Source organism: Gorilla gorilla, chromosome 18 (genome assembly GCF_029281585.2).
Source record: "Gorilla gorilla gorilla isolate KB3781 chromosome 18, NHGRI_mGorGor1-v2.1_pri, whole genome shotgun sequence".
Lineage (NCBI taxonomy): Eukaryota > Metazoa > Chordata > Mammalia > Primates > Hominidae > Gorilla > Gorilla gorilla.
The window spans coordinates 106,200,401-106,220,781 of record NC_073242.2 but is presented as its reverse complement, the minus strand read 5'-3'; the positions used below and the strand labels follow the sequence as shown (position 1 = coordinate 106,220,781).

General features: G+C 42.4%; 1 protein-coding gene, 1 long non-coding RNA gene and 1 pseudogene across 2 annotated transcripts; 2 read left to right on the top strand and 1 right to left on the bottom strand.

Annotated features, from left to right (window-relative positions):
• The first annotated feature begins 1,748 nt into the window (after positions 1-1,748).
• Positions 1,749-14,086, top strand: CPHXL (cytoplasmic polyadenylated homeobox like). Its single transcript, XM_031003163.3, is given in 4 exon segments — positions 1,749-1,773; positions 9,732-9,925; positions 12,953-13,918; positions 13,920-14,086. Coding segments are annotated over 4 exon segments (1,275 nt in total). The 3' UTR covers positions 14,010-14,086.
• Positions 14,087-15,785: 1,699 nt separating this feature from the next.
• Positions 15,786-17,677, bottom strand: LOC129527743 (uncharacterized). Its single transcript, XR_008672808.2, has 2 exons — positions 17,550-17,677; positions 15,786-15,996 (listed from the first exon to the last, which is right to left on the bottom strand). It is a non-coding gene; the product is annotated as an uncharacterized lncRNA (long non-coding RNA).
• Positions 17,678-18,321: 644 nt separating this feature from the next.
• LOC129527742 (ATP synthase F(0) complex subunit B1, mitochondrial-like) lies at positions 18,322-19,379 on the top strand (annotated as a pseudogene).
• The last annotated feature ends 1,002 nt before the right edge of the window (positions 19,380-20,381 follow it).

Sequence of the window (20,381 nt, the reverse complement as noted above, 5' to 3'; positions counted from 1 at the left end):
GACCCTTCCACAAAGGAAGTGGTCCAGCGTAATTCATCTGTCCCTATGTTAGCACTCTAAGTGGGTCACTCAGTGTCGGTCGCTGCTGCGGGTTAAGTTTGGCACTCAGCTGGGGCTGTCCAATGGCAATGTTTGCCACATCGTGCCATGGACTACCAGTGCCATCTTTACCACTGGAACTGGAGTCCTTATATAAATAGAAGACGTATATAACTTTAAATATACCAATTTTTAGTTGTATATTTATAAACATACATATCTCTGTAAGGTTCTGTTCTTCCAGAACCACCTCCAATACCAAGGTCTTTATCATTCAGGGTTCAATCAGAGAAACAATCAGTAGTGTTCTGAAGTCAAATCCCATAGTGAACTAGTGAGCTATATAAAACGTATGTGCGTGTGTTGATACTATAAATATATAAATACATATACATACATACATATACATACTCGTACATATATAGAGGGACATATATGTGCCTTAGTCCATTTAGGCTGCTATAACAAAATATTATAGACGAGCTACTTTATAAACAACAGAAATTTATTTCTCACAGTTCTGGAGATTGGGAAGTACAGTCAGGTTTGGTGTCTGGTGAGGGCCCATTTCCTCCTAGACAGCCGTCTTCTCACTCTAACCTCACATGGCAGAAGGATCACAGAGGTCTCAACCATCCCTCCCCCTCTCTGCTCTCTTTGATAAAGGCACTAATCCCTTTCAGAAGGACTTTGCCCCCGAGACTCAATCACTTCCTAAAGGCCCCACCTCCTAATACCATTACCTTGGTGGGGAGGATATTGACCTATGAATTTTGAGGCTACATAAACATTCAGACCATAGCAATATAGAACTCACTTCTATAATTATAGGGGCTGGATAGGCAAGAATAAAGTCTGTAGGGCAAGCCCTTTGGAAAACCAGTCAGAAACGCTTGAGGCAGCAGCTGAGCATGGGTGGGAAATTTTTTAATTTTCATATAAATAAGATAGGGTCTCCCTGTGTTGCCCAGGCTGGTCTTGAACTCCAAGGCTGAAGTGATTCTCCTGCCTCAGCCTCCCAAAGTGCGGGGATTACAGGCACGAGACACCACGCCCATCCAGATGTGCTTTCCCACTTCCCTCCAGAAAAACCTCAGCTTTGCTCTTAAGCCCTTTCACTGATTGAATTGAACCCACTCAGTTTATCCAAAATATTCTCATTTACTGAAAGTCAACTGATTATATAACCTAATCACATCTACAAAATACCTTCACAGCAACATGAATAAAACAGCCTAGATTCATGTTCTATTGAAAAAATAGGGAGTGTAAAGCAGCCAAGTTGACACATAGATAGCACCATCGCAATGACAAAAAGACGTGGGTTTCAGAAGAGCCGAGGAAAACAAAAAATACAAAGTAAGGTAAGGACATTCTTATAATGTAGAAACTAATGTAGCCAAATCAAAATAATTAAACAAGAGTCATATTTGAAAAAGTATTATTAAAGAGACAAAATCACCTAGTACGATCTGTACTTCCACTTAATCTAATTACTTCAAGTTTCTTTCTGCAGGTGTTAAATATTTAATGAGGGGATTAAATTGAAAGCTATTTAAGAAAGGGGTGGGTCATCTTGACCCTATATAAAGCCTGTGTCTTCGCGAGCTGCTCAGTTGCTTGCTGGTTTCAGTTGCGTGCTGGTCTCAGTTGCGTGCTGGTCTCAGTTGCGTGCTGATCTCGGTGAAGTCCAGGTCTTCTGCCCCAAGATGAATTTGGACGGCACTTCAGGTGGTAAGTTCCCGTCAGCTTTTTCTCTTATAATGCTACTTCCCTTGCTTTTTCTCAAGAGTGTGTCAAAGTTTAAAGCACAAACACAGAGGTACAGATTGTTGGAGCAGCAGCTGTTTTTCACCGGTAAATTGTGTTAGGGCATTCATGGGTACTTTGAAGTTGGACTCTTGAATTTCAAATGTAAAATGGCAGCCGTGAGTCCCATACAAGGGTCATCTACCTAAAGTCAACACTTTAAGTGGAGAAAAGAATGTATGAACTACCTAATGCATCCTATAGAATTTTATTAAGATGTATTACTTTCCATTACAAAGTACCAGTTCTTGTGTATCTTTCTTAACCTTCTCAATTGTTCCATAAGTTTTACCTCTTTCATTAATTTCCATTAATTTTCCTCCTCCCTACTGCTTCCTCTTTTGGTAATTGTGTACATTTTCAGTAAATTCTTTCTTTGGAAACTTAGGTCATTGATTATAATTTTTTAATATGTACATTTAAGTGTTTATCCAATTTAGTATGACTGGCTGTATGCCTAAAGTAAAAATACAGAGTAATAACAAAACAAGGAGGCCAAAGCAGGGGGATCAATTGAACCCAGGAGTTTGAAACCAGCCTAGGCAACATAGCAAGGTATTATCTCTACAAAAAAAAAAAGACGCCGGGCACGGTGGCTCACTCCTGTAATCCCAGCACTTTGTGAGGCCGAGGCGGGTGGATCACGAGGTCAGGATATTGAGACCATCCTGGCTAACACGGTGAAACCCGGTCTCTACTAAAAATACAAAAAATTAGCAGGGCGTGGTGGCAGGTGCCTGTAGTCCCAGCTACTTGGGAGGCTGAGGCAGGAGAATGGCGTAAACCCGGGAGGCGGAGCTTGCAGTGAGCCAAGATGGTGCCACTGCACTCCAGCCTGGGAGACAGAGCGAGAGGCCGTCTCAAAAAAAAAAAAAAAAAAAAAAAAAGGAAGGCACAGTGGTGCCTATGTGTAGTCCCCGCTACTCCAAAGGTTGAGGTGCAAGAATAGCTTGAACCCAGTAGGCGGAGATTGCAGTGAGCTGAGACCATGCCACTGCATTCCAGCCTAGGCGACAGAGGGAGACTGTCTCAAAAATAAAGAAAAAAAGAAAGATTTTTTTTAATTATTATACTTTAAGCTTTAGGGTACATGTGCACAATGTGCAGGTTAGTTACATATGTATACATGTGCCAAGTTGGTGTGCTGCACCCATTAACTCGTCATTTAACATTAGGCATATCTCCTAATGCTATCCCTCCCCCCTCCCCCCACCCCACAACAGGCCCCAGTGTGTGATGTTCCCCTTCCTGTGTCCATGTGTTCTCATTGTTCAATTTCCACCTACGAGTGAGAACATGCGGTGTTTGGTCTTTTGTCCTTGTGATAGTTTGCTGAGAATGATGGTTTCCAGCTTCATCCATGTCCCTACAAAGGACATGAACTCATCATTTTTTATGGCTGCACAGTATTCCATGGTGTATATGTGCCACATTTTCTTAATCCAGTCTATCATTGTTGGACATCTGGCTTGGTTTGAAGTCTTTGCTATTGTGAATAGGGCCACAATAAACGTATGTGTGCGTGTGTCTTTATAGCAGCATGATTTATAATCCTTTGGGTATATACCCAGTAATGGGATGGCTGGGTCAAATGGTATTGCTGGTTCTAGATCCCTGAGGAATCACCACACTGACTTCCACAATGGTTGAACTAGTTTACAGTCCCACCAACAGTGTAAAAGTGTTCCTATTTCTCCACATCCTCTCCAGCACCTGTTGTTTCCTGACTTTTTAATGATCACCATTCTAACTGGTGTGAGATGGTATCTCATTGTGGTTTTGATTTGCATTTCTCTGATGGCCAGTGATGATGAGCATTTTGTCATGTGTCTTTTGGCTGCATAAATGTCTTCTTTTGAGAAGTGTCTGTTCATATCCTTCACCCACTTGTTGGTGGGGTTGTTTGTTTTTTTCTTGTAAATTTGTTTGAGTTCATTGTAGATTCTGGATATTAGCCCTTTGTCAGATGAGTAGGTTGCAAAAATTTTCTCCCATTCTGTAGGTTGCCTGTTCACTCTGATGGTAGTTTCTTTTGCTGTGCAGAAGGTCTTTAGTTTAATTAGATCCCATTTGTCAATTTTGGCTTTTGTTGCCATTGCTTTTGGTATTTTAGACATGAAGTCCTTGCCCATGCCTATGTCCTGAATGGTATTGCCTAGGTTTTCTTGTAGGGTTTTTATGGTTTTAGGTCTAACATTTAAGTATTTAATCCATCTTGAATTAATTTTTGTATAAAGTGTAAGGAAGGGATCCAGTTTCAGCTTTCTACACATGGCTAGCCAGCTTTCCCAGCACCATTTATTAAATAGGGAATCCTTTCCCCATTTCTTGTTTGTGTCAAGTTTGTCAAAGATCAGATGGTTGTAGATATGTGGCATTATTTCTGAGGGCTCTGTTCTGTTGCATTGGTCTATACCTCTGTTTTGGTACCAGTACCATGCTGTTTTGGTACCAGTACCATGCTGTTTTGGTTACTGTAACCTTGTAGTATAGTTTGAAGTCAGGTAGCATGATGCCTCCAGCTTTGTTCTTTTGGCTTAGGATTGACTTGGCAATGTGGGCTCTTTTTTGGTTCCATATGAACTTTAAGGTAGTTTTTTCCAATTCTGTGAAGAAAGTCATTGGTAGCTTGATGGGGATGGCATTGAATCTATAAATTACCTTGGGCAGTATGCCCATTTTTATGATATTGATTCTTCCTACCCATGAGCATGGAATGTTCTTCCATTTGTGTGTATCCTCTTTTATTTCATTGAGCAGTGGTTTGTAGTTCTCCTTGAAGAGGTCCTTCACATCCCTTGTAAGTTGGATTCCTAGGTATTTTATTCTCTTTGAATCAACTGCAAATTGGAGTTCACTCATGATTTGGCTCTCTGTTTGTCTGTTATTGGTGTATAAGAATGCTTGTGATTTTCGTACATTGATTTTGTATCCTGAGACTTTGCTGAAGTTGCTTATCAGCTTAAGGAGATTTTGGGCTGAGACGATGGGGTTTTCTAGATATACAATCATGTCATCTGCAAAAAGGGACAATTTGACTTCCTCTTTTCCTAATTGAATACCCTTTATTTCTTTCTCCTGCCTGATTGTCCTGGCCAGAACTTCCAACACTACATTGAATAGGAGTGGTGAGAGAGGGCATCCCTGTCTTGTGCCAGTTTTCAAAGGGAATGCTTCCAGTTTTTGCCCATTCAGTATGATATTCGCTGTGGGTTTGTCATAAATAGCTCTTATTATTTTGAGATACGTCCCATCAATACCTAATTTATTGAGAGTTTTTAGCAAGAAGGACTGTTGAATTTTGTCAGAGGCCTTTTCTGCATCTATTGAGATAATCATGTGGTTTTTGCCATTGGTTCTGTGTATATGCTGGATTACGTTTATTGATTTTCGTATGTTGAACCAGCCTTGCATCCCAGGGATGAAGCCCACTTGATCATGGTGGATAAGCTTTTTGATGTGCTGCTGGATTCAGTTTGCTAGTATTTCATTGAGGATTTTTGAATCAATGTTCATCAGTGATATTGGTCTAAAATTCTCTTTTTGTTGTGTCTCTGCCAGGCTTTGGTATCACGATGATGCTGGCCTCATAAAATGAGTTAGGGAGGATTCCCTCTTTTTCTATTGATTGGAATAGTTTCAGAAGGAATGTTACCAGCTCTTCCTTGCACCTCTGGTAGAATTCGGCTGGAATCCATCTGGTCCTGGAGTTTTTTTGGTTGGTAAGCTATTAATTATTGCCTCAATTTCAGAGCCTGTTATTGGTCTATTCAGAGATTCAACTTCTTCTGGGTTTAGTCTTGGGAGGGTGTATGTGTCCAGGAATTTATCCATTTGTTCTAGATTTTCTAGTTTACTTGCATAGAGGTGTTTATAGTATTCTCTGATGGTAGTTTGTATTTCTGTGGGATCAGTGATGATATCCCCTTTATCACTTTATATTGCATCTGTTTGATTCTTCTCTCTTTTCTTCTTTATTAGTCTTGCTAGCAGTCTATCAATTTTGTTGATCTTTTCAAAAAACCAGCTCCTGGATTCATTGATTTTTTTGAAGGTTTTTTTGTGTCTCTATTTCCTTCAGTTATGCTCTGATCTTAGTTATTTCTTGCCTTCTGCTAGCTTTTGAATGTGTTTGCTCTTGCTTCTCTAGTTCTTTTCATTGTGATGTTAGGGTGTCAATTTTAGATCTTTCCTGCTTTCTCTTGTGGGCATTTAGTGCTATAAATTTCCCTCTACACACTGCTTTGAATGTGTCCCAGAGATTCTGGTATGTTGGGTCTTTGTTCTCATTGGTTTCAAAGAACGTCTTTGTTTCTGCCTTCATTTCGTTTTGTACCCAGTAGTCATTCAGGAGCAGGTTGTTCAGTCTCCATGTAATTGAGCAGTTTTGAGTGAGTTTCTTAATCCTGAGTTCTAGTTTGATTGCACTGTGGTCTGAGAGACAGTTTGTTATAATTTCTGTTCTTTTACATTTGCTGAGGAGTGCTTTACTTCCAGCTAATGTGGTCAATTTTGGAATACATGTGCTGTGGTGCTGAGAAGAATGTATATTCTGTTGATTTGGAGTGGAGAGTTCTGTAGATGTCTATTAGGTCCACTTGGTGCAGAGCTGAGTTCAATTCCTGGATATCCTTGTTAACTTTATGTCTCACTGATCTGTCTAATGTTGACAGTGGGATGTTAAAGTCCCCCATTATTATTGCGTGGTAGTCTAAGTCTCTTTGTAGGTCACTAAGTACTTGCTTTATGAATCCGGGTGCTCCTGTATTGGGTGAATATATATTTAGGATAGTTAGCTCTTCTTGTTGAATTGATCCCTTTACCATTATGTAATGGCCTTCTTTGTCTCTTTTGATCTTTGTTGGTTTAAAGTCTGTTTTATCAGAGACTAGGATTGCAACCCCTGCCTTTTTTTGTTTTCCATTTGCTTGGTAGATCTTCCTCCATCCCTTTATTTTGAGCCTATGTGTGTCTCTGCACGTGAGATGTGTTTCCTGAATACAGCACACTGATGGGTCTTGACTCTTTATCCAATTTGCCAGTGTGTGTCTTTTAATTGGAGCATTTAGCCCATTTACATTTAAGGTTAATATTGTTATGTGTGAATTTGATCCTGTCATTATGATGTTAGCTGGTTATTTTGCTCATTAGTTGATGCAGTTTCTTCTAGCCTCGATGGTCTTAACAATTGAGCATATTTTTGCAGTGGCTGGTACCAGTTCCTTTCCATGTTAAGTGCTTCCTTCAGGAGCTCTTTTAGGGCAGGCCTGGTGGTGACAAAATCTCTCAGCATTTGCTTGTCTGTAAAGGATTTTATTTCTCCTTCACTTATGAAGCTTGGTTTGGCTGGATATGAAATTCTGGGTTGAAAATTCTTTTCTTTAAGAATATTGAATATTGGCCCCCACCCTCTTCTGGCTTGTAGAGTTTCTGCTGAGAGATCCGCTGTTAGTCTGATGGGCTTCCCTTTGTGGGCAACCCGACCTTTCTCTCTGGCTGCCCTTCACATTTTTTCCTTCATTTCAACTTTGGTCAATCTGACAATTTTGTGTCTTGGAGTTGCTCTTCTTGAGGAGTATCTTTGTGACATTCTCTGTATTTCCTGAATGTGAATGTTGGCCTGCCTTGCTAGATTGGGGAAGTTCTCCTGGATAATATCCTGCAGAGTGTTTTCCAACTTGGTTCCATTCTCCCTGTGACTTTCAGGTACACCAACCAGACGTAGATTTGGTCTTTTCACATAGTCCCATATTTCTTGGAGGCTTTGTTCGTTTCTTTTTATTCTTTTTTCTCTAAACTTCTCTTCTCGCTTCATTTCATTCATTTGATCTTCCATCACTGATGCCCTTCCTTCCAGTTGATCAAATTGGCTACTGAGGATTGTGCATTCGTCATGTAGTTCTCGTGCCGTGGTTTTCAGCTCCATCAGGTCCTTTAAGGACTTCCCTGCTTTGGTTATTCTACTTAGCCATTCATCTAATTTTTTTTCAAGGTTTTTAACTTCTTTTCCATGGGTTCAAACTTCCTCCTTTAGCTCGGAGTAGTTTGATTGTCTGAAGCCTTCTTCTCTCAACTCGTCAAAGTCATTCTCCATCCAGCTTTGTTCAATTGCTGGTGAGGAGCTGCGTTCCTTTGGAGGAGGAGAGGTGCTCTGATTTTTAGAGTTTCCAGTTTTTCTGTTCTGTTTTTTCCCCATCTTTGTGGTTTTGTCTACCTTTGGTCTTTGATGATGGTAATGTACAGATGGGGTTTTGGTGTGGATGTCCTTTCTGTTTGTTAGTTTTCCTTCTAACAGTCAGGACCCTCAGCTATATGTCTGTTGGAGTTTGCCGGAAGTCCACTCCAGACCCTGTTTGCCTGGGTATCAGCAGCAGAGGCTGCAGAACAGCAGATATTGGTGAGCAGCAAATGTTGCTGCCTAATCATTCCTCTGGAAGTTTTGTCTCGGAGGAGTACCCAGCCGTGTGAGGTGTCAGTCTGCCCCTACTGGGGGGTGTCTCCCAGTTAGGCTACTCAGGGTTCAGGGACCCACTTGAGGAGGCAGTCTGTCCATTCTCAGATCTCCAGCTGCGTGCTGGGAGAACTGCTACTCTCTTCAAAGCTGTCAGACAGGGACATTTAAGTCTGCAGAGGTTTCTGCTGCCTTTTATTTGGCTGTTCCCTGCCCCCAGAGGTGGAGTCTAGAGAGGTAGGCAGGCCTCCTTGAGCTGCGGTGGGCTCCACCCAGTTTGAGCTTCCTGGCAGCTTTTTTTTACCTAAGCGAGCCTGGGTAATGGCAGGCGCCCCTCCCCCAGGCTCACTGCTGCCTTGCAGTTTGATCTCACACTGCTGTGCTAGCAGTGAGCGAGGCTCCATGGGCCTAGGACCCTCTGAGCCAGGCGCGGCATATAATCTCCTGGTGTGCCGTTTGCTAAGACCGTTGGAAAAGCGCAGTATTAGGGTGGGAGTGACCCGATTTTCCTGGTGCCATCTGTCACCCCTTTCTTTCACTAGGAAAGGGAATTCCCTGACCCCTTGCACTTCCCGAGTGAGGCGATGCCTCGCCCTGCTTCAGCTCACACTCGGTGCACTGTACCCACTGTCTCGTACCCACTTTCCAACACTCCCCAGTGAGATGAACCCAGTACCTCAGTTGGAAATGGAGAAATCACCTGTCTTCTGTGTTGCTCACGCTGGGAGCTGTAGACTGTAGCTGTTCCTATTTGGCCATCTTGGCTCAAAAGAAAGATTTAATTGAAATATAGCATGCATGCCAAAAATAGCAAATATTTATACATGTTTAATTTAACGAATGTTCACAAATCAACTACACTCATGGAACTCAGCACTCAGATAAAGAGAACTTAGTGGCACCCAGAGGCCTCTGTTCGCTCCCTTTCAGGCTCCGATTCCGTTCCCTCAGTAGCCCATGTCCTGCCTTCCAATCAGTATAGATCAGTTTTTCCTGTTGTACCTTACAGTGATGAAATAATAAAATATTCTTCTGCAATTACTTCTAATTTTAAATATAAATTCTCAAATCCAGATAGTAAATATGTTAGGCTGTGTGGACCCTAGACACATTGAAGCCTCAACTACTAAGCCTGCTGTTGTGGCTTGAAAACAGCCATAGGCAATGCATAAGTGAATGAATGTGATGGTGTTTTGATAAAACTCTATTTACAAAAACAGGCAACTGGGTGGATCTGGCCCATAGGCCTAGAGTTAGCCAATTCCTGCTTTCATTTGTAATTTTATTATTGTGAGTAGCTATGAGGTCACACCTGGATTTCATCTTGGGAAGGGGAGGGAATCTCTGGTGCTAACACTGTTGGGAGCTCTTCTTTGGTCTGGTTATTACCAATATTCTCTAATGCTCTTCTTGCTACTTATTCTTTTGTCAGGTTTCCCAGCTGAAGAGGATCATCATAATGAAGAAAGACAAACAAAGAATAAAAGAAAAACAAAACACCGACATAAATTTTCTGAAGAATTATTGCAGGAACTTAAGGAAATATTTGGAGAGAACTGTTATCCTGATTACACAACTAGGAAAACACTGGCCATCAAATTTGATTGTCCGGTAAATGTGATAGATGTAAGTTCAAGACCTCATATGTATATTTCCTAGATTTTTTTTTTTTAAACAAGGTCTCACTCCTATCACACAGGCAGATTCACAGTGGCATGATCACGGCTCACTGCAGCCTCCACTTTCCAGGCTCAGGTGATTCCCCCACCTCAGTCCCCTGAGTAGCTGGGACTACAGGCACACACCACCCCGCCAGGCTTTGTATGTTTTGTAAAAAATGGTGTCTCGCCATGTTGCCCAGGCTGGTCTTGAACTCCTGGGGTCAAGAGATCCACCCGCCCCAGCATCCCAAAGTCCTGGGGTTACAAGCGTGAGTCACCACATCCAGCTGTTCCATATAAAATTAAAGGGCAATAAGTACAGATGGAGGTAGAATGTAGGGGATTGGATAGGAAGGTACAGAATTCAAAGAAATGGGAAAGCGCAATCAAAATACATATGTATATACAGTTAATCCTCCATATCCACTGGGTCCACATGCACAGATTTAACTAACCACAAATGAAAAATATTTGGAAAGTTAAAAAATGAAAATAGGATGGGTGCTGTGGCTCATGCTTCCAGCCCTGATCATACCACTGCATTCCAGCCTGTGTGACAGAATGAGACCCTGTTTCAAGAAAAAAGTGAGGGGAGGTTGCGGGGGTGGGGGTGGGGAGCAAATAACAATACAAAAATTTTAAAATGATACAAATGTTAAAACAATACAGAATAAGAAATATTTATGTAGCATTTGTGTTATATTAGGTATCAGGTATTGTAAGTCATCTAGAGATGGTTTAAAGCATATGAGAGAAAGTGCATAGTATATATGCAAATACTACACCGTTTTATATATATGAGGGCCTGAGACATCCTCAAACATTGGTATCCATAACCAGTTTGAGAGAAAATTGTACACTTGCACATAACAGTATGAAAAATGTAAAGAATTAAGCAGTATATAGCATTTCATCGCAGAAGAAAATAGTATTATGTACTTGTGAAAATACAGTGGGTATGTATTGTAAAAACTAGACTGCAGTGAGGCAAATTTGGAAGCAGTGGATGAGTTGATGCTGCTGTAGTTAGTGGTGGTGACGGTGGTTTGGGCCAGCTTGCTAGCTGTGCAGGTGGATGGGACTAATGAGACTGTAGATGTTTGAGATGGAGCTGACAAAGTTTACTATGTGTGGGTTATGCTGTGAAAGGTAAGGTGGACTCAAAGGTTACTTGGATGTTTGACTTAAGTCTATGGAAGATGAAAGTTGCCTTTTACTAAGGAGGGGACCTAGGGAGGGACAGGTGTGTCAGAGAAATCAGTTTACATTTTGGACACATGAAGTTTCATATGTCAGATAAACATCCAAGTGGAAACACTAAGTGAACAGTTGAATATGCAGTTCTGAAGGGTTGGGAGAGCACTTAGCTAAGATATAAATCTGAGAGTTGTCTACTAATGAACTGACTGATGGGTGGGTAGCCCCTGGTAGCTTCAGGATGAAAGCTGGAAAGATCCAGGCAGGATTGAGACTTTCAGCCCCACCCTCCAACTTCTGGAGAGGAGGTGGAGCTGAAGGTTAAGTTGATCACCAATAGCCAATGGCTTAATCAATCATGACCATACAATAAAGCCTCCAGAAAAAAACAAAGACACTGAGTTTGAAGAGGGTCCAGATACTTGAATGTCTGGAAGTTCCTGGAGGTGGCTTATCCAGGGAGGGCAGGAAAGCTCTGCATCCCTTCCCCCATATCTCACCCTATGCATCTCTTCATCTGTATCCTTTGTAATATCCTTTCTAATCAACTGGTAAACCTAAGTGTTTCACTTAGTTCTGTGAGCCACTCTGGCAAGTTAATCAAACCCAGAGAGGAGGTCAACAGGAGCCCTGACCTGAAGCCAGTCAGCCAAAAGTTTCAGAATCCCAGACTTGCAACTGGCATCTGAAGGAGGGGCAGTCTTGCAGGACTGAGCCCGCGAGCTGTGGGATCTGACAGTATTTCCAGGTACATAGTGTCAGCATTGAATTGAAGGACACCCACCTGGTGTGCACTGCAGAACTGACTGTTTGCCTGGTGTGTGGAAAAACACATTTGCTCACACAAGCCTTTCTCTGTTGATTGTTGTGGTGTGAGAGCAGAGGAAAAATGTTTTTTTTCCCCTCAGAGAGTCATACAACAAATAGATGGTCAAGAAGTTATTCAAACAATTGCACTCTTTAGTTGTAACCCGTGAACCAATGCATGTAAGAATTATGTACATATAAGAAACAGAAATGTGGGCCAGATGTGGTGGCTCATGCCTGTAATCCCAGCACTTTGGGAGGCTGAGGCGGGCAGATCACCTGAGGTCAGGAGTTCGAGACCAGCCTGGCCAACATAGCGAAACCCTGTCTCTACTAAAAATACAAAAAAAATTAGCCGAGCATGGTGGTGTGCCTGTAATTCTAGCTACTCGGGAGGCTGAGGTAGGAGAATCACTTGAATCCAGGAGGCGGAGGTTGCAGTGAGCTGAGATCCCACCATTGCACTCCAGCCAGGGCAACAAGAGCAAAGCTCTGTCCAAAAAAAAAAGTGAAGAAAAGGAACAGAAATGTGTATGTCAGAAAATACACCACTAATTCTCCTTGGCAGGAGAGTATGAGTAAAGTAGCAGGGTTGTGTGAACAATGCATGACTAGGTAGGACAGCTGGGAGCCTCTTCTGTAGCGCAGAGTGGGTCTCTTAGTGAACAAGCAGGAGAACATTGCAAATGGGTCACAAACAGGTTGGGGAGAGATTCTGGGAAGCCAAGGTTCACATGTAAACCATGGCGTCACTGTCTCCAGTGAAGGAGGTTATGGTTCTAGAAATGCGCAATGCATGACCTGTGTTATCACATGTACCTCTAGGACAGATTGCCTTTATTATTTATATGCTTTAATGTCAGCGGGCAAGTCAGGGACTCTGCTTGGAAGAGGCTTAACTAGAAAAATCCTCCTACATTAAGGAATGCATATAAGAATATATTCAGATAAGTAGAGTCGATAAAACAGTATTATCTTTTCTCTCTAGAATTGGTTCCAGAATAAAAGAGCCAGACTTCCACCTGCAGAAAGACGCAGAATATTTGTTCTTCAGAAAAAGCATGATTTTCCAGTCCAAGCCCATTCATTTTTAAGCTGCCAGGAGACCCAGGCTGCAGCTCACAACTATGCCACCAAGCAGAGCCTCTCTGGTGCCCAGAGGGCTCTGATGAGAAGAGCTGGTTGCTCCCATCTGGAGAAACAGTGGATTCCCAGTCAAGAGATGGGCTACAATTGCTTCTCTTTGGAGAACCAAGAGACTCGCAGTCAACAGGTGGGCCCCCAGTGCTCTTATCTGGAGAAACCAGGGATTCCCAGTCAACAGGTGGGTTCCCAGTGCTCCTATCTGGAGAAACAAGGGATTCCCAGTCAACAGGCGGCCTACCAGAACTCCTATCTGGTCACAGGCACTGAAAAGCATCCAGGCTATGCTATGGGGTATGGAGGTGACACAGGAAGTGGGCATTCTGGAAGTGGGCATTCTACTGCCTATCATTTTCTCAGCTACAACTCTGCAGAATGCCTTCATCCTCCCCCATCTTCTGTGCCGTATTTTCATGGAGAAAGGACTGAAACCAGGGAAAGCCAGCATGCAAGTCCCTTCCTTTTGGATTACACTCAAGGTGCATATGGGGTGAAGAAAGACCATTGTCTTTGCTCATTCTGTCTCTCACTGCTGCGAGAACAGCAGCAGAATGATTGGCAGTATCACCTGCAGCAGCACCAACAGCCTCAGAATTACTTAGAGGGGATGATGTTGCAGGAACATCTCCCAGTGGACTCGGGTCCTTGGGATCTAGGGAAGCAGTGGTCCTCGGCTCAGTCACAGCTGCAGAGTCAACTGCCTCAGAATAATGGAAAGCCGTTGTGCTCTCAACTGCAGCACATGTCTCTCCAAATAGCTGCCGACTCACCCCTGCTGCCTCTGGGGCAAGATATGCAGGAAAGGGCTTCAGAGCAACCCAGGACCCAAATGCAGCAACTTTAAGTTGAGGAGTGGACAAGGGTCTGCAGCAGGGAACCAAGGATGCAGCTCTGCAAAGTAGTGCTAAGTGTCAGAGAAACACAGTCTCAGGTCAGGCCCACAGTCACCCACACAGTAGCACAAGGCAGAGCCCTTACCAGAAGCCTTCACATTAAGAAAAGAAAGAAAGAAAGAAAAGAAAAGCCAGGTGACATTGTTTGAGCCCAGGAGTTCAAGAAAAGCCTGGGCAACATGGTGAGTCCCTGTCTCTATAAAAAAACTTTTTTAAAAAATTAGCTGAGCATGATGGTGTGCTCCTGTGGTCCCAGCTACTCAGGAGGCTGAGGTGGGAGGATCACTTGAGCCCAGCAGTTTGAGACCAGCCAGGGCAATATTGGAAGATCCCATCTCTACAGAAAAAAAAAAAAAAATTTAGCCAGGCATAGTGGCTTGTGCCTATGGTCCCAGCTACTTCAGAGGCTGAAGTGAAAGGATCACTTGAACCTCAGAGGTGGAGGCTGCAGTGAGCCGTGATCATTCCACTACACTCCAGCCTGGGTGACAGAGTAAGACCCTGTCTATGAAAAATTAAAAAGAAGAAGAAAAATAAGACTGTCTACAGGAAGGCTCCATGAGCTCTTGGTCCCTTCTCATACAGAAGCAGTGTCCACATGTGTTACAGCTCCTGAGCTCCTGACCATATAGTTTACGGTGGCCTTGAAAAGACTGACTCCATAGAATATGGACTGAAAAACCAACAAGCACAAAGATTGCAGGAGCACTGCTCAAATCACATCATGCAAAGTCTAATGACATTTTGCCTTCAGAAGAAGGAGGCTCTTGCCCAGCCCTTCAGGCATTGTTCCCCTGAGAGGCAATATAGCCAACAAGAACAGAGTAACCACAAAGCCCCACGGCAGTGACAATTGGATGGGGGTTTCTAAAGGCTACTCTTGCAAAACTGTCTCCTCCATGGACCAGAGCAGTATCTGCAGGTTATGAAGCATGGCCTACCAGGACCCAGCTGTATCTCCTCAGCAGCCAGCCCCACCGAAGAAGCTTTGCCTGTGAAGGGTGCTGCAGCAACATCAGCCTGGCCTTTGTACATCTCAAAGGCAGCCCAGTATAAAGGCAGGAGCTTTTAATTGAAAGACATTTAAAGACACAGTACATAAAGCCAGGCACAATGGCTCACACCTGTAATCTTAGCACTTCGGGAAGCCAGGGCAGGAAGATCTCTCTGAGCCCAGGGATTCAAGACCAGCCTGGGTACCATGGCAAGATCTTGTCTGTAGAAAAAGGAAGAAAAAAAAACCATGCAAGAGGACCCTGAAAATCCTCAGGAAGATGCTGTGCTGAAGCAGCCCCCACCAGCCCTCTTAGCTGACAGCTGCTGCCCAGGAATCCAGAGTGTTGTGACCAAGTCATCTAGGGATGTGACGCCAAGGCCAACAAACATCTGAAATACCCAGGTGAGTCTCTGAATGCCAGGTGCTGACCTGATTTTTTTTTTTTTAGAAAAGATCAAGTGTCTTTGAACCTCTAGGTCTTTTTAATAGTTTTGAGCTTTGACATGTAGAATTATTTCTCAAAGGTTCCAGAGTTTTGTCAAATAAAGCATATATTGTAATATTAATTAGGTAACTTGCTTTAAAAGCTGAAATTTCCCACCAATTCTCTATTAGATGTGTCCTACATAGAAATTCTTCCAAGTGTTCCAAAGAATATACAGCTATAGAAACACAGTATATCAAGTTGACTGATGAAGAATCAAAATAAAGTATAAAGTAATAAGCTAGCACAGTTAATAAGAATGAACTAGATCTACAGATACATGTGAGATTTATGAGGCACAATGTTTCATTCTTTTTTCCAGAGCAGGAGTGGATATTTATTTAAAAGGGCTTTAGAACAGGACAGAAAGGAAAGTAAGTTTGGAAGAAACCTAAGTTGGGACATGAAGGTCAAGTGTGGTCTTTAACCTTGATCTTAGGACTTTATAGGCTGACCCCTTTTCCATGATTCTTCTCTTACGGCAGTCTGTCCACATGTGCAGTGCCTTCCTTCTGCTTGAAAAATAAGCACACAAAGTGTGTTTAGGAAGTTGTATATGTACCAATCTGAGGTTTTTCTTCCCCTTTCTGGTGGAGTGTCCCCAGGACATATTCCACTGTTTTGTCTCTTGATGCACATGCCCTGGAAGTTGCTCCTCCCTGGCATCTGCATTCAATTAACACTTTAGTGTAACAGGTATGGACCATCAGAAAATGGCCTCTCCCTGGCCCTGGCAGCCAGTTTATCACCTTTACAGAGGCAATGTGATACTTGCTGAACCATCACCTGACTTTCCTAGGGGGTGGGGGAGAGCCCTCTCCTGCCTGGCTCATGCCTGTCTAACTACCTGTAAAATTTTCCCCCTCAAGAGCCCAAGACCTCAGATCTTTGAAGGAAATTAGACAAAGGTCAGTCTTCTGTAACTGCTTCCCACTGACAAAGGGGCTGTGGTGGTTCTGCAGGTCTTGGCCTCTTGCTAGCTGTCAGGGCAGCAGGGTGACTCTGTGGGTTGGTGAAAGTGGTATCTAGCAAGGTCTAAGGGAGACAGGGGCAGGAGTTTGCCTTCCTGTCCCACTGATGGGCAGTCTAGGGGTCCCATGTAGAGGGGTGCCTCTTGAATATTGAGAGGACAGTATCCCACACTGATCTGAAGCTTGATGGCCTGAAGGCAACAGGAGACAAATTGTGTTACTAGATTTAGAAGACATGGACCAAAGTAAAATAAGGGAATGAGGACAGCTCCAAAAAATTGAGGCTGCCAACACACCCAGGTAACTGGTGGCCATGGTCATGCCTGATAAGACTTGGGCTGCCAACTTATTTCAGTGTGCCCAGAACTCAAATATTGGTCCAGATTTCTAAATAACCCATCTCCTTTGTTTCTTCTGAGCTGCAGTGAGAGATCACTGGTTGGTTCACAGAAATAATCAGGGTTAGGCTAAAATGCGGACAAAAACTTAAAAACAACTAATGACGTTAGAATGTAATAGTAGGTGTACCATAAATTGTGAAACATAGGTTTTCTCTTTACAATCCTCCTTTTTATTAAAATCAGGATAGGAATGATTTGTTTGCAAAATAAACTTTAGTCTTATTATATTTGGCCTGATTGTTTGCATAAAGTGCAGCAAGGATAATTATTTTTACATAGGCTTTTAAAATTGGCTTTGATGGAACTCCGTTCCATAAGAAATCTCAGATAAGACATTTTAAAAGCCAAGCACAGCCATGGGTTTGTACCCTCAAATACCTATGAGGAGGGTAGATTTCTCTCCTCTGAGGTCTCTAGAAAACTTGGGGCACCTGGGCCTGTTAGACAGTGACATTCTTTACTCACCACAGGTTAGGTCCCCATACAGGGACTGTGTAGACAAGGTATGAGGCCAGACTCCCCAAGGGACTTGTATTGGCACTATAAGTCAAGCTTGATTCCTTAAAGGAAAGCATGCCATTCCAGTCAAAGCCCTGGTAAAACAGCCAGTTTCTCCCATGGTGTACTGTCACAAAAGAAAACATTCTAATTGCACTTATGCCAATAACTATATTGCCACGCATTAAGAATACTCACAGATAGTTTCCAAATTCTGGAGAAATCAGGTAGAGAGAAACAAATATGCTCCAAATTTTGTTCACAGGAGTATACTGAATTGTGAAAAGCTGTAGTAAATAGCTCAAAAGAAAAGTTTTCTTGGCTCTGAAAAACAAAGATTTTGCAAAAAGTCAAAAAGATTACTTCACTCTTCTATTAGTTCAGTCCATTCAGTTAACTCTTATTCTGCTTGATATTCATGAACATTTACACTGTAATATATGTGTCTGCTTGGCTATCTGCTTTTAATTAAGCTAACTTTTAACCATAGCGCTCTTAAAAAAAATGCTCTTACATCTCTTATTACCCTACTTTATCCAGCCCAAACGAACAATATTTCTGGCCTTTGAACATTATCAAAAGTAACCTCACAGGTGAAACCAATAAGTCTTAACTAAGGTTATGACTTAACCATGAGTATATGAGGTATTTTTAAAGAGGTGGTAAGGAGTTTTTAAAACACTTAAAGTCTCCAGAGGTAGCTCAGAGAAAGGAAAATTCAAGAAGGGAAGTCAGAAGTCATTCATGGAGGGGCAGAGAATACAGTGATTTTTACCATTCCTACAACTGGTTTGCATAGAGAGAGAGAGGCCTGAAGTCTGACTGGTAAAAATTTTTATGTTTTTGCTGGCATGCCAGGCTTCTGGGTTCCCTTTCCCTGATGAGCCCTAGTGACCCTGGAGTCCTGTGAAGGGGGTGCAGATAAAGAGGTTATCTGCATACTGCAGAAGTTATCTCCCCTCTCACAGTGATGCTAACATTGCTGCCTGGACCTTCACTGACCTTGCTGTCCTGGGTGGTACTTTTTGCTGCCACCACAGTGGCCCTCTCTCTGAAGAATGCAGCCTTCCTAGGTCCAGGGGTATTGCAGGCAACAAGGACCTTTCACACAGTGCAGCCACACCTTGCCCTTCTACCACCTCTTCCTGAATATGGAGGAAAAGTTCATCTTGGACTGATCCCTGAGGAATTCTTCCTGTTTCTTTATCCTAAAGCTGGTGTAACAGGACCCTATGTGCTCAGAATTGGACTTATTTTGTATGCTTTATCCAAAGAAATATATGTGATTACCACAGAGACCTTCTCTACCATATCAATAGTAGGGTTACTTGTCTATGCAATTAAAAAATATGGTGCCTCTCTTGCAGAATTTGCTGATAAACTCAATGAGCAAAAACTTGTCCAACTAGAAGAGGTGAAGCAGGCTTCCATCAAACAAATCCAGGATGCAACTGATTTGGAGAAGTCACAGCAGGTACTGCCATTACTTTTTGATGTGCAGAGGAAAAACATTCCTATGGCTTCAGAGTTTACTTACCAGGAACAACTGTATAGAGTACATAAGGAAGTAAAGAATTGCCTGGACTATCATATATCCGTGCAGAACATGATGCATCAAAAGGAACAAGAGCACATTATAAATTGGGTGGAGAAGCATGTGGTGCAGAGCATCTCTGCACAGTAGGAAAAGGAGACAATTGCCAAGTGCATTACAGACCTAAAGCTGCTGACAAAGAAGGCTCAAGCACAGCCAGTTATGTAAGTGTATCTATTCCAATTGAGACAGCTAGAAACAGTTGACTGACTAAATGGAAGGTAGTCTATGTGACAAAATATTTCTGTATTGGTGTCTACTGAAGTTATAGTTTACCTCTCCTAAAAATGAAAAGTTTATTTCATACAGTGAGAGAATGAAATATATCAGCCAGTTAGATGTTTCTCATCCTTCTTACTCTGCATTTGAGTTGTTCCCTGATCACTTCTGAATAAGCAGTTTGCCTTTATTAAAACTTGCTGCCTGACTAAAGATTACCAGGTTATAGTTTAAATTTGTAATTCAACCATCTTGCAATAAAGCGACAATTGAATGAAAAAAAAAAAAGTTATCCCCCCTGAAGAGACTGCTCAGTTAGATTTTTTTTGCTAGGGCTTTTCTGAATAAGTGTGGGATATTTCTAAACCTCTGAGGTAAGACTGTCTAGGTTGAAGCTATTAGTTAATGATTTAGGTAGCTTTCCTGGGAGAAATAGGGCTATTAGAAAGATGTATTCAGAGGACAGGTAAATATTAAGTGAGCACTGATCTTGGAGATTATATGTTTGCCCCAAAGAGGTGTGAGGTATTTAGACATTACCAAGGACCAGTGGGAGAATGGTAATTGGTCCCTTAAGTAATAAAAAGGGGTGTTAATCTTTTATTTGAGGGGAAGGGATGCCATTTGCCCTACCCAACAGGCTTATCCCTGTGCTTCCTCTTCTGCTCTCAGTTATGAAAGACTGAAGAGGCTAATCTGAGGACTTCCTGCACAGGGGCACTGGGTTCCAAGGCTGACTTTTGTAATTTTCTCCTAGTTCATTTATAAGCCAAACAGTTTAAGGTTTGGGGAAATTGAACTTTTCCCACTTTTAGGGGATGCATCCAAGGGGCATGTCCTGTGGTATGAAGACATAACTACCCATCTGGGAAGATAGAACAGAGGAGGAAGAAAGGAAAAAGAAAACAAAAGGCATCCCCCCTTTCTTCTATTATCCTGAAGGGGGTGTTTCCCATCAACCTGGGTTCCGGACTTAACCAGTCTTTACCGTCTACCCTTAGTAACCATCTCATCACAATTACCCACTTGAGAACAGTGGGCCCCTGTCCATCCCTGGGGTTCTGGAATTAACTAGTCCTTACCAGAGACACAATGTTTAATTTTAAAGCAAGTTGCCTAATTAATGTATGGTACAATAATTATCAAAATGAAACAAAGTAAAGCTTGCTATTAATTATTCTTGAATACACATAAATATATGCATACACACATAGTAA